The sequence below is a fragment of the Echeneis naucrates genome, chromosome 20 (genome assembly GCF_900963305.1).
Source record: "Echeneis naucrates chromosome 20, fEcheNa1.1, whole genome shotgun sequence".
NCBI lineage: Eukaryota > Metazoa > Chordata > Actinopteri > Carangiformes > Echeneidae > Echeneis > Echeneis naucrates.
Window position 1 is genome coordinate 2891527 of NC_042530.1, and position 13751 is coordinate 2905277.

At 40.7% G+C, this 13751-nt stretch overlaps 1 protein-coding gene across 1 annotated transcript; it reads right to left on the reverse strand.

Moving 5' to 3' along the window:
• Positions 1-3246: 3246 nt before the first annotated feature.
• On the reverse strand, positions 3247-12080 carry mbtps2 (membrane-bound transcription factor peptidase, site 2). Its single transcript, XM_029529265.1, has 11 exons — positions 12006-12080; positions 11319-11467; positions 10920-11058; positions 10150-10253; positions 9701-9828; positions 7466-7584; positions 6866-7046; positions 5420-5526; positions 4724-4922; positions 4333-4408; positions 3247-3949 (listed from the first exon to the last, which is right to left on the reverse strand). The coding sequence occupies exons 1-11, from the start codon at positions 12078-12080 to the stop codon at positions 3727-3729; spliced, it is 1500 nt and encodes a 499-aa protein (XP_029385125.1). The 3' UTR covers positions 3247-3726.
• Between the last annotated feature and the right edge of the window lie 1671 nt (positions 12081-13751).

The window sequence follows — 13751 nt, forward strand, 5'->3', positions numbered from 1 at the left end:
TTCACACTTTTCACCCAGTCTGCCTTCCTTTCTCTGCTATCTGTCTATCTGCAGCTACTCTAACTTCACCCCAGCTCTTCAAACTGTCCCTCCCTCATCACTCCTCCTCTCCCTCGCCACTCCTCCCCTCCTCTCCTCTCCTCCCTCCTTCCTTCTAGGAAACAGGGGACCAGGCTTCCCAGGGGTGAACAGAAATCATTTACTAAAGTCACGGGCTCAAAGCAGAACATTACTGTGTGTGGCGAATTAGTGGATGCAGAATTTGTTGTTGCCTTAAAAACACACGTGCCAGTCTCATCTGCTCTGCTCTTATTTATCAGATCAGACAGTCAGTAGACCAGAATCAAATTAGATTCTGGCTCTGCCACACACACAGGACACTGATTACAATCGATTAATCTGATGATGATGATGGTGGTGATGCTGCCTGTAGAAACACATCAGTGTTGTTTTCACAGTGCATCAATATTTTCTGATGATGATAACACGACAGTTCCTGATTGGTCTTAAACAACCAGCCGACCCTCCTCCTTAACATATTGTGAATATATTGTGTGGGGGGCGTCGGCCAAATTGTCCCTATATAGTCTTGACTTCCTGCGCTGCCACAAAGAGCCATCCATCAAGCAATCGTTTGCATCCTATTTTTATTCTCATTGTTTGAAATCTCAGCTGGAATCTGAGTTTTCATTTGCAGGATGACTCGGTTGATGGCAACAGAGAGGTGCTCTAGGTCTGCTACTGATCACACCAAGCTAAAGCGGCGTCTAAAACCTAAAGAAAGACCTTTTCACACATTCAAAGCATTTGTTTCATTAATTTAGCTGATGGTTACATTTGTCTTTGAGAGTTTGTGTCAGTGTCAAATTAGTTGATTCTGTATTATTTAAACTGATCATATATTGGCCAGCTAGCATGAGTTTTCTTTGATGAGTTTTTATGTGCATAAGTAGTTTGTGGGATGCAGCTTTAACCTCCTAATGCATAAAACTCCACTTAGTAAACACATTAAAACTTGGTTTGGTTAAGAAAAAAAAAATTTAGCGGTTCCAACGGCATTTGTCATTAAACAAACAACTTGGGGCCAGCCTTGGAAAGCATCGCTGTTGGTCTGCCAGCGGTTGTTTTGAAGCCTTCTGCCATCAGCATCTTAAGCCAAGTAGATATATATTGCTAAATCTCACGATCCTGTCAACATCTACGTCATTGTTCAACTCCACAGTCTCTGGGGTGATTCATGAGCTCAAGGGGATCATTCCTCCAGGCTTTGATCATCCCTTGATGAAAATATCTCTGATATCACGGAATTTGGCACAATCATGTGCGGTCGAGTGAGGATAAAATGTAATAACTTTACACTACTGTCTTTCTTTATCTGGCGCCATCTTGTCCAATATGTCTTTATGACTCAAAACAGGCACAGCTACGGGAATTTCCACCAGTTTCAGCTGTACTTGTTTTAAGAGCTAAAAAATAACAGCAAACACGCTCAATGACAACAAGCTAGCATTTTAGCAGCAGCAATCTGTTGAGTATTAACACAAGGCGTTCCCAAAGTTAAAAAAAATAAATAAATAAAAGGGCCCATAAAAATGGCCCATGATATTAGACAGAACATACCTCCCTTCACCTCTCTATCCCCCCTTCATCATCCTCCCATGTCTGTTTACACAAACATCCCCCTCTAGGGTGTCACTGGTGCAAGATAAGCAGCAGGAATACACATGCAAGGACACAAGAGTAATCTTTTCATCAAGAGTCGAGGGAGGACAATCAGCCTTCAAAATGCGTTATCTGAAAAAAAACATACAGATAGGGCAAAGGCGCCAAGTCCTAAGTGCAGCGTGGCCTGATCCCCCCGCATTTCTCTCCTCATTATTCAAAGATAGTGCCTGCAAAAACGCAATATTCTCAAATCTGCTGACAGAGTTGTCTGCACATCTCTGCTAAACACACCTCTGTGATTAAGCTGAAGGCCGTTCAGTATTTATACATCTGAGGGAAACACCCTTCCAAATTACAATGTGTCATCTCTCCTGCTCTCACACACACACACAAAGTTAAAAAAAAAAAAAAACTATAAACAATCACTGCACAACTCCTCAAAGAGAGTGAGGCAACACTGCAGTCTGGAGCTGCAGTTGTAAGTGCAGCCTGTGTGCTTTTGTTACAGTGTCTGAGGAAGACAATGTGCTGGGAATACGAGGGGGTATAAAATTAGAAAGTCACTCTGCTCTGCAGTCCAGGCGAACCCCAGAGAGGAACGGGAACCTGCTTATGTTGGAGAGGTTTCCATTACATATCAGGAGTAAGAGATGTTTAAACTTTTAGTCAGAAATGCTCAGAAAGAACACGAAGAAACAAAGAGGCTAAGTGAGTCGTGTTGACCTTTAAGAGAATCTTTTTTTTTCTCCTTTATAAAACACAGCTTGTTTTCATACTTGTCTCTTATTAGCACAGAACACGCTGCATTTCACTTTAGCCTTCATATCTAGCAGATGCGTCCACAAGGATGAAGCGTCACATCCAATGATAATCTCCAGGGTCACAGACAGGTGTCAAAATGTTTATGTCCAGTGTAGCTCAAATTGACGTGTTTTTGAACCTGCTTGTAAATAAAATGACATAAAATACAGCTGCTTTTTGCTTTTGCTTTTTTTTTTGTCTATATATTGTAGTTTTAAAGTCCTGTCTATGGTAAATTGTTCTTGTGTTTGTCTGTCCAAATGTTTTGATGGATTGAAGACTTGTACATCTGCAGCCTGACTTTCCACTCCAGCCTCCACTGACCCTGAGCAGCATCATTTTTGGATCAATGGATGGAATTTCAATCTGCAAGTCCCTCCAAGTAGCTAACTGTGCATCATCCTGTCAGTCAAATAGCGTCTCAACTGAGAGAACTGACAGAAGAAAAGAAAACAAACAACAACAACACAAAAAATAAGATAAATGAATTGGATTGAATCCTCTGGCTTATTACAAGAGAGTCCTGAAATAAAAATTAGTCCTTTATTCCACACTTGACACAATCAATTTTTACAACCAGGTCACAGACAGTGAGAGGCCAAGAGAGTGAAAATAACGAAATACAGACTTCTGACGAAACACCCAACTCCCAACTTTGCACATTACAAAATAACGAAGGAGACATTTTCATCAATTCATCAATGAGTTTACACAATTATGACGGGCAGCTCTTCCCCCCCAGCTGATACGTGGCGGTAAATCAAAATCAATGTGTTGCCATTCATTAGCCGTTTTAATTTGAACTTTTTAACCTCTTTTTTTTTTTTTTTTGCATTAGATGAGGCCAAAAACTAGTTCATATGGCACGAAACCCTTGAAAAACCAAAATGACTTCAAACGCAAACAACACAACACAGGTAAAATTTGGAAAGACTGTGCGGTTTTTGTAAACAGTCACACAGAACAGTCCTTTACACTAGTGCTATATTAATTGGTGCATGAGCTTTTCTTTTTCCTGCAGTATACGGTGGCAACAGGGTGGAAGTTGTTTAGTGTTTTACCTGGTGGTCCATGAGGGCTTGAAGGTAGAGCGAAGTTCTGAAAATGGGCAGCACAGCTGGGTAATGCAGTCTGTTTCCTGCACGTTCACAGTTTAATGGTCAACACCTTTTGAGCGCATCCTGAGAGAACACCTCTCCGTCCACATGTGGATAGTATTTTTTTTTTTCCGCAGGTGTCTGCGAAGGCAGACCGCTGTGGCTACCGCGCCGTGACCATCCACAACCCCAGCGCCACATTGGCTGCCAGCAGGGCGCTGCCTGCCAACAGCAGGAAGAAACCAATCAGCTCTCGCTTTTGACGGTCAGTTACCACGGAAACCAGCGTGGCCTCCAGCAAAGCGTTCAGCATCCACTGACCGTCGAGGGCAAAGCACGGCACGGAGTTGACTACGGCTAATGCGCCAGAGAGGGACACCACATATCTGGGAGAGAACGGGGCTAAGGATGATAAACAGACTCCTGTTTCATTCACATTTTAGGAGTTTGTCCTGGTGATCACTTCATTAGTTCATCCTACAACTAAGTAACTAAGTTTTCACATGCATGGAAAGGATAACCATTTATCATATTGTACTCTTCATCATTTTACAACAGGTTGGAAGAATAATTTCAGTACTTACATAACTACTCTGGAAGAAAAAAAAACAAAAAAACAAAAAAAAAACGGTGAAATGTTTGTTCTGCTTGTCAGTTCTGGACATGTGTTTATATTGTGTGTGAGGAATGTCGACTGAGAAGTACTGTTTATTTTAAAGCCACCTCCCCTTACATCTATCACCTGTTGATTAGCTGAGTGGAAGGATACTTGCAGAACGTCTCCAAGAAGACAGGCAGATCCAGGTGGAGGAAACCAAAGCGGGGCACAAAGTTGGTCAGACTAACTGTAGGAGACAAAACACAAAACAAGGTTTTACTCTCACTGTCTGGTCTTTCTTTTCTAAAACGCTCAAGTAAGCCATTTCTGAACTAACTGTCTCAACCTACACATTCGCTGTATATCCCCTCAGACTGGAGAATCAGCTCAACACCCACAATGTAAACAGCAATTACATTAATATGACAGATACAAGCACAACGCTCCTTTCGGAAGAAACTGCTAAAAATGTTTAACTGAAAATAAAAGCAATTTTTCGAATATTATAAATCATATAAAATCATAGAGACAACAAATATGATGTATAAAATTATCAGCATACCAGCGTGTTGAAGGTGCGGCGGATATCCCACAAACAGCATGTGTGTGTTGGGGGGGTGTGTGACACGGATGAAGCGGGTCTGGTTTTCCAGGGAAGGGGTGACGCAGACGCTGGGGGTGTGGGAGTGTGCGGCGCAGTCGGCATCTGTATGGCACACCGGCGTCCCAGTCACCATCTTACGCACCGGCATGCAGGCGTACTGCAGCCACACATATATCACAAGGAAAACACAAAAGGAAGAGATGAACAAATTATGTTAGGATTGACGTTTTAAACTACCGTTTTAGTTTTATTTTTTGTTACCTTGTTTTTTATTGTTTATTTTTAAGCTATCTTCCCTCTGATTGTTCATTATTTTATGTTGCACTGCTTATTCTTGTGTCGATTTCTGAGCACAGTAATCTTGTTTGTTGATGGCCTGTTTAATGTGCAACAGTCTGCAGCAGGCATGCTAAGCAAACAGTAAGCAAGAATAGCAAGTAAATCAAACGGAGTACAGTGCTTTGTTTTGTGTCACTGAGGCTTTGTGTAATAATATCTGCTCTTCTTTGTGTATTTAAGCCACGCAGGCCAACGTTGAGAATGAACTGAACCAAAAGGAATCAGGGAAGTGATATAAACATGGAAAATGGTTTGGAAACAATTGTCAGGATGAAGTAGTCATAAAAACGCCCTGGCTGTGTGAGGGTGTGTCACCTCTCTCTCTCTGCTGCTCCTGCCCTGTGGTTTGACGTAGGAGAAACAGAGGTCGGTCAGGCTGTTGTTGCTGCAGCAGTCCATTGTTCCATCCAGACGCTTGAAAGCTTCAAAGAGAGAGAGGATGGATGGAGGAGAGAGAAGCAGATTGATGAGATATTTGGGAGTCAGGCTTTCTGAGTGTCAGGCAGAGGTTTTTTTTTTCCCCTTCAGACATTACTCAGCAGAAGATTACACAAAATCAGAGTATCACAATGCCTCATGATGTGACTTTTTTTTTTATTGTTCTGATGACTCTAGCTGTGCACAACAAGTGACATAACTGCTTATGGACTAAAATTATTCACAAATTACAAGGTGTTCTCAACTAAGACAGAAACAACTCCAGAAAACTGACTAAGATTGCTTAAAAAACTGTTTTTACCTAATTAAAGAGAACTTTATATTGCACTTATAAACACAGAGATACTAATTGCTGTACATATGCAAAAAATAATAATAATGAGGCAATAAACGTTAAAAGAATAGAGAAACTGGGACAGTTGACAAGGCAAATATAGTAAAGAAATACAATCAATTTAAAGCTCATCACCTCCGCCATGTTTTCATTGTGTCTGTTTACTGGTTTGTTAGCTTATTTGTTGTAAGCAGGATTACAGAACTGATTTGCACTAAACTTGGCAGAGGGCCGGTCAGCAGGCCAGAAAATAACACTTTCAGTTTTACAACTGATTTCAATCATTTAATAATTCAATTTGGATTTCTTTCAATGAATGCGGAATGACACTTGGCCTTGGTGGAGGTGTGAATAACAGATGGTCTGGTTTTATAGGTGTTTCTCCATTTGATAAAATCAGGACTGAAAAAATCCCTCATGCCAGTTTGCAAAGTTCAGCTGTGAGTGAAAATAGCAGACTGCTCATAATTGGTTTGCATGAAGTCAAAGTTTCCTAATTTTTTTACACCACCAAGTTGGGTCGGGCAAATATAATTATCTGTCTAATCCTGAAGAAAATTACAAGACATCCAACACTTCTTTATGTACATAAGCATTAAAGTCCGTGGGAAAAAAAATGTTTCAGTAACTGTAAGTGGAAAGACAGAGATGGGCTTGAACGTAAATACACTCTGTATTTTTTTTCCTGTCTAAAAAAGTTTCACATCATGTGATAATGGAGGAAGGAACTTTTTTATAAATCGTGTTAAAAAGGCACATCCTAACCTTTAAAAAGGAGGAAATGTATAAAGTCCCTGAAACTATTCATTAATTATCAAAGTATTCTGACAATCTAACAATTAGAATACTTCCTGCTTGGCATCATTGTAAATTATTTTCCCAATGCCGGTGGAATTAATCCAGTTTTCATCTTGTCACTTTAAACGTGTCTTTGTCTTTTATTTTGACAGAGGCCCTCAGGCCTCCCTCTGCATAAACAGCAAACTCACCCCGTCCATGAGCCCAGCTTGGCTGCAGGCTGGCCACCGGGACACAGTATCCAGTCTGCACAGTGTGAGAAAGGTGAGACAGGCAGCTGCTCCAGTCCTCCACCCCCCTGACTGGACAGTCCTCCAGCCCCGTCACGATGTCCCCAACTGACAGACCCCGCGGACCGTCGGCCGCAGAGCCCTGGTCCAAACACACACACAAACGAAAACATTGGTTCAAAAAAGTCATAAAGTTGGGAAAACATAGCTGGATGGTTAGAGAAGTTTCAAATCTTGGTTCAGCTTTAGCCAGAAAAGTGCTGTAGATACGCAGTTTAAGATTAGATCATGTAAATACAGGAAAAATACAGAAAAATGTTAATCCGTGTAATTCAGAGCGAAAAACAAACCCTGCTCAAATAGGAAAGTGATGATATTTAATGGCAAACAAGTGATCCATCTCTGTGATTATTTTTCAAATAAGGGTAACTTCATATTCACTGTAGAGTCAATAATACCCATCTAATCCTAATTACCTGTTGTGCAAGAAAGTAAGATTGCTCCTGTCATGCCTCAGTCAACTTTCAAGTTGCTGGAGACATAAAAACCGGCAGCACTAACCTGAATGACGTCAATGACCACCGCACCACCTCCCGTGGAGTACATGGGAAACAGGAAAAGAGGCAACAGGAAGAGGACGGCTAACGCTGCCACACACAGAACAAAGTTGTGCCAAACTCCTATGGAAAGGTGAAAAAAAAATAAATAATAATAATAATGATGATGATACAAAAAAATCTTTAAATCACATTCACTTATGTTATAACAGTATTGTGAATAACAACTACATTATTATTTAGTCTGCTGATTAATTTCCTTGATAAATAAAATATTGTTTGGTCTACAAAATGTCAGCAAACAGGAAAAAAAAAAATTTTTTTAACTTTCTGTTCCATCAATCTATTTATTGAAAATAAATCTAATGGCTCCAGCTCCAATATTCAGTTTATTATCAAAGAAGGAAAAAAAAAGAGGCTCAAAATCTATTTAAATAATGAATGATTCTTCAAACCAGTTGACATTAATTTATCTATCACACTTTCTAGTCACATCTTGTCATTAACTATGAAAAGCGTAGATTAAATCAGGGCTGAAAGACATGTTAAAAATAAATAAATAAAAAAATGTGCAGTGATTATTTTTGGTGGATTTACAATTTTGAAGCCACAATTTAATTTGCAATGATCATTTTCATTGATAAAATGACCATTTTTATCAATTACCAAAACCTCTGGTGTTTTTTTTTTTTTTTTTTTTTAAACGTGGAGGATTTTATCTGTAGATCTGGGTGGGGTAGATCTGCACCACTGCAATGCTTCATTATGGTCTGCTGGAAGATATTTTACCTTCATTAAAGAAACAGCAGCTCCTGTGATTTCAGTATTGCACTCGGCCATATGCAACTTTCTTCACATTTCTTACTAAGATGAGCACATTTGAAAACCTGGAGCCAACAGATGGTCCAATCAGTTGATTGATTAATTGATCACTGCAGCTCATCAAAATGCTCAACTTCACACACAGGACACACCCAGTTTATACTGAAGCTCCGCCCCCACACAAACTGTTTTACATCTGTTCTCAATGTTCTCTGTATCTTGGCTATAGGATGTTGCGGCAAAACTGGAACCGCAGTGCACTAAAAATAACCACCTATACCATTATAATTATATATGATGTCGCCCACCCGAAATCATGAGGAAGTGTCTTATTCCCTGCTGAGTTTGAGGCAGCACATCATGCAACAGACCAGACAAAAGTCATGGCTTAAAATAGCTTATGTTCCTCTTGGGGGGAAAAAAATAAATAAATCCTGTTTTTATGTGTGAAAAGGTCCGCACTGTTGGTTACTACCAAGCTAAAAGAAATCCCAGAATGCTTTTAATTTTGTGCCTCCAGGCAAGAAAAAAAAAAAAGAAAGTTTCTGATATTGACTTTACAGTAACAAACTATTAAAGTTGTATCATCAGCCGCTACAGGGACAGTAATAAACATGTTATGCCAGGGAGCCCGCCCATCAAGAATGGAGCAATCTCATCCGTAAACAGAGAGATAGGGATAAATAAATAAACACAGCGTGCTGTTATATCACGATCCCTCTGGTTTGTCATTTGACTGGACACTATGTCTCACTTTTACATCTGCACTCCACACAACAAACTTATTTTCTTGTTATGGTGAGCAAAAAATAAATGAAGTTTAGGATGCTGATGGCTTTAAAGTGGCTCTTTGCTGCCCTCTGAAGGCCCCAAACTAAAATTGGGAAATTTACTGTGTATTTTTTTTTTATTATTTACAGCTGTAAATCGCCCTGACAACCATTTCCCAGTGGCAGAAAAAGAGCTGGTATCTTTTGGCCGAGTAAAATTTCAACATCAGAGCAATGCGACAGCTTCTCTCTTATCAAAAGCTGGACTATTTTTGCTGAAAGGTTTTAAATGAAATAATCACTCCTAAACCGGCTCCCGCTGATCACCAACGGTGGCCCACAGGAGAAATCAGTGCCATTCATTCATGAATAAGCGCCAGCTCCACCAATCAGTTGATTGGAATTTAATCCTCTTAATTGTAGAAAAAATTGATTGTGAAGCACGTCTGTTGTTCAGGAATAAAAGCATCTTTCTGAGTCACCATCACAAGATCTCACCTAAAATGAGGATCTAACACAGTGCCAGTAATAATTTTGATTAAAAACAATAATCACAGCGAGCTGGAAGCATTATCAGAATTGTTATCATCATCTCTACCCTGAACAGATTTTAAAAAAATAAAATAATAATAATAAATATATCTTACCAGCACAGAAGATGCGGAGCTGCTGCGTGGGTGATATGAGGTTGAGGTGAGTGGTGAAAAGGTCAACAAAGGCACCAGGATACACCACAAACACAAACATGCCGAATCCGTTCACTCGCACTTGCTCCCTGTGGGATGGAAAGTGGGGGGGGGGTACTTTTTTGAAGCAGCAGTTGACATGGTAACAGATGAAAGTCCAGTGGAACAGAGGAACAGAGGGAAACACTAACACCAAACCTAGTTTTAAAAAAAAATGTCTCCATTTAAAAATAAATATATTCTCAAACAGAAAGAAGTTGAGATTTAAATCCACATGAAGCAAAGCGGCATTTCTTTCCTGTACTACACCAAGTGATTTAAAAAAAAAAAAAAAAAAAAAAAAAAGTATCACCATTGCCTGCTGGTTGCCATGGAAACATGTTGTGTTATTGGACTAGTGAGCGTGTTACCTCAGTGCTGCCACAGCGTGGCCCAGCTCGTGTATGACTCCGCTGAGCAGCAGGGCGATGAAGAAGTAGCCCAGCTGACTGGTGGGCAGGTTCACACCAGGGACCTGAGAACGCACACGAGGCAGGGAAACACAACATGAACGCCAACAGTCATCGTTAAACAAGCTGATATACTTTTATAGCCGAAAATGTTACTGCATTCCAGCGTGATTTATCCTCCCTGCAGACAAACATTACATTTGTCTTAGTCCACTGTTTTGTGTCACGTTTTGCTGGAGTGGATGATTTTCCTGCACGCTTTGCAATTTCCACCCTCGCCTGGCTGTGTGGGGCATTTTCTGCCTCTCCAGGCTGAATGCTATAGACTATAAATGGCCTGCAAATAGCTTCCGATGAATCACCTGCACAGGTCTCCAGGGAACAGCACTCACATTAATGTGCGCCGTTTGACACCTCAATGAATAAAAGTGAAGAGGAGGAAAATGCTAAATAAGAGCCCTCGTTATCATGGGAGGCTTTTTTCGGCCCCCTCATTTGAATTTCAGTCAAGGACATTTCTGCTCGGAGTTAATCACCATCAACTGAAAAGAGATACCTGGTGATTTACAGAGAATATTTGATGCAAGCAACATTTTTTTATATGCCACCTGTCGTTATGTTTCCCGCCAGTAGTTTGAAATAATGAACACTGATACCAGGAAATAAAAAGTCCTGTATCTGTTCAATTCACCAGCAACGGCTCATTCATGTCCAGTCCAGCCTGTACATACCACAACTTGCAGGGTCTGCTGCCCTCCTATCCGAGGGTTGTCTGTGGTCATTTGAGCCAGCGTCTGCTGCAGCGTCTTTATCAGCAGCACCACGGATCCCAACATGGCTGCTATACCAAACATCAAGCCGCTATTGAACCTGTGACGGAATAAAAAAATAAAAAATAAAATAAATAAACAAATAAAAGCTTGCAGGATTTTTTTAAAGCGAGGCTCAGTTTCAGCCCAGAGCTTCTCCACCTCCGCAGTCAGCTCTGATTTCTTTTTATCGCCTGCTTTAATACAGTTAAATCTAAAGCACTGGTGACTAGTTAGGTAAAGGTGAGTGACTGGAAGGTCTCAAAAACATTTAAAGAAAGAGGACCACTTGGTTTTTTTGGTGAAGTGACAGTTTCTCACCACAGGTAAAGGGCTTGGGGGTTGATGCGGGCACAGTATGCGAACAGCCGGTTGAACATCGTGGTCTGCCAACGCAGGTGGAAAGGAGACAACATCAACCCTCGGCTCGCCAGCCATGACTCATAACTGATCCGGTGCGTCACTGATGACTGCGGGACAGAGAGAGTGTTAAAAACTGATACACAGACTTCTCTGAAAAAGCACTTGATGAGATATCATAAGAATTACACACCATAGGATGTGAGAATGAGTGAATTCTGTCCTACAGTGTGTGCATATGTGTTCCAACTCATGCAGTGTGCATTTATCCAAAACAAATAAATAAATAAATAAATAAATGAAAATCAGAAACTTGGCTGTGGAGGCAGAAAGGGACTGACTCTGCAGATCAGCAGCCTGATGCAGATGGACAGTCCAGAAAGTGTTTGGAAACATTTCTAAGATGAAAGTTGAAGCTCTTAACAAGACTATTATAAAAGAGCTGGATTTATTTATTTCCTGATTACTCAGCTGAAAAGCACACATGACCTCAATGGACAGCTTCCACTTCCTGTCCCAGGAAAAATCAGTGAGGAGCTGTTTATTTATTTTTATTTAATTTTGTTTACCTAACAACCACACGTCCCATCTCTGTCTTAACGTTGGCGGCCTGTTGACACACAAAGAAAAGCAAAGCAAAGCACTCACCCTGAGCAGTGTGTCGGCCAGGTAGACGACACACCAGGCTGCCATCACACACACCAGCAGGGACACGGGGATCATGGTGCACCGGCGGCGGCGGCGGGATCATCCGAGCGGCGCCGCCTCCATCGCTCCCTCCGCCGGCTCGTCGTCACGCTGATGGCCGCTGTCGCTCCTCTTCACCTTCGCGTCAAAAACGGCATCGTTAGCTTCATTATTATTAATAACAATGTTATTATATGTTCAGTTTTAACGGTGAAGAACGACACAGCTCGTGTTTCTAAAACGTTCAGCCAGGACGGTGAGACGAACACTTCCTGTTGGGTCTCTTCTTCTACGGTTTCAATCCGGCTCTTCTTCTACGGTTTAAGCGCGCTGCCGCCACCCCGTGTTCAGTCAGAGGAATTACATCTTTATTACAGTCTACAGCAAATAAAGTTAGACTGACACGAAAATGAAACCAACTACAGACATAAAAAAAAAGAAAAAACGGTCTAATTATTGGCCAGATTTACAGATTTACCATCAGAACATAGTTACAATAACTTATCGTAAATTAACAATTAAATAGATATTAAAAAATTACAATTTAGAAAATTATATCATGGTATTGGAGATCAAAAGGTGAAAAAAAAAATAAAAATCAATGATAGGAGGGGGGGGGGGGTAACACAAATAACTTGAATTTGACCTCACACTGATCCCCCAAAGGCACCAGTCCTTAAAATGGAGCCCAGAACAATCAAACTGAGCTTGCAGAGCTGCTTTGCCTAAGCTGTAGTGATAAAAAAAAAAAGGGCAGCAGTGTGCCCAGATATTGGGTTTCAACCTACCGTAAAGGTCAGAAGGGCAAAAGAGCACCAATAAATGCTTGGTCTGACTCATTAGACCATAAAAGTAAACAGGAGCATAAAACTGTTCCCTAGATAAAGCTGAGTGTGTGGACAGACATCGATATGGCCACATATCAGTGTCCAACAGAGCCTGCAGTTTCAGTAACATTATGACAGATACATGTAACCTCAGATAAAAGGTTAACTGTCAACACAGACAAAATTAACAGACGCAAGAAATTACACACCAGAGGGTAAATTCATCATTCAGCTGGCTGCATTCATTAATTTAGTCTTTACCCTCAGCACTGCAAGCCTCTTACTTTACTCCACAATTTAAATTCTAATCTAAATCCTAGCCCCCAATCTACACCTCTTCCACCCCCTAATTTAGCTATTCCAATTTTAAAATGAATCTCTAGCACAAACAAAGTTCTTCTTAAAAAGTTTTAGGAAATTAGAAGGATAATCACCCTCACACAAACCAAGCAGTGTAAATACACAGTTTTTGTATCAGCATTTGCAGGTGAAGTCGTTTCAGTTCAGTGTTGTTTTTGTGGTTACCAAACAAATTTGCATTAAGTCAAATTAACCAATGCTAAGTGCCACAGTACATCACATGAAGGCTCAGAGCAGTTGCTACTCTGGCACTCCTTTCTGTGTCAGTTGGCCAAACTATGTCATAACATTGTCCACATCTTCACACTCTGAGGAGGAGGCATGCACAAAATCATGTGCACCATCTCACACAGTGCCATTGTTTTTCTTAATTAATTTTGGCCCAGCAAAATGTCATCTAACTAAAGGCAATAACATAACATGCTTTATCTATGACAGGTTAGCACTGCCCTTGGCAACAGGTAAGAACGGTGTGTGGGGTATATTTGCATAATGTGAAATATATAACAAGCCCGCAGTT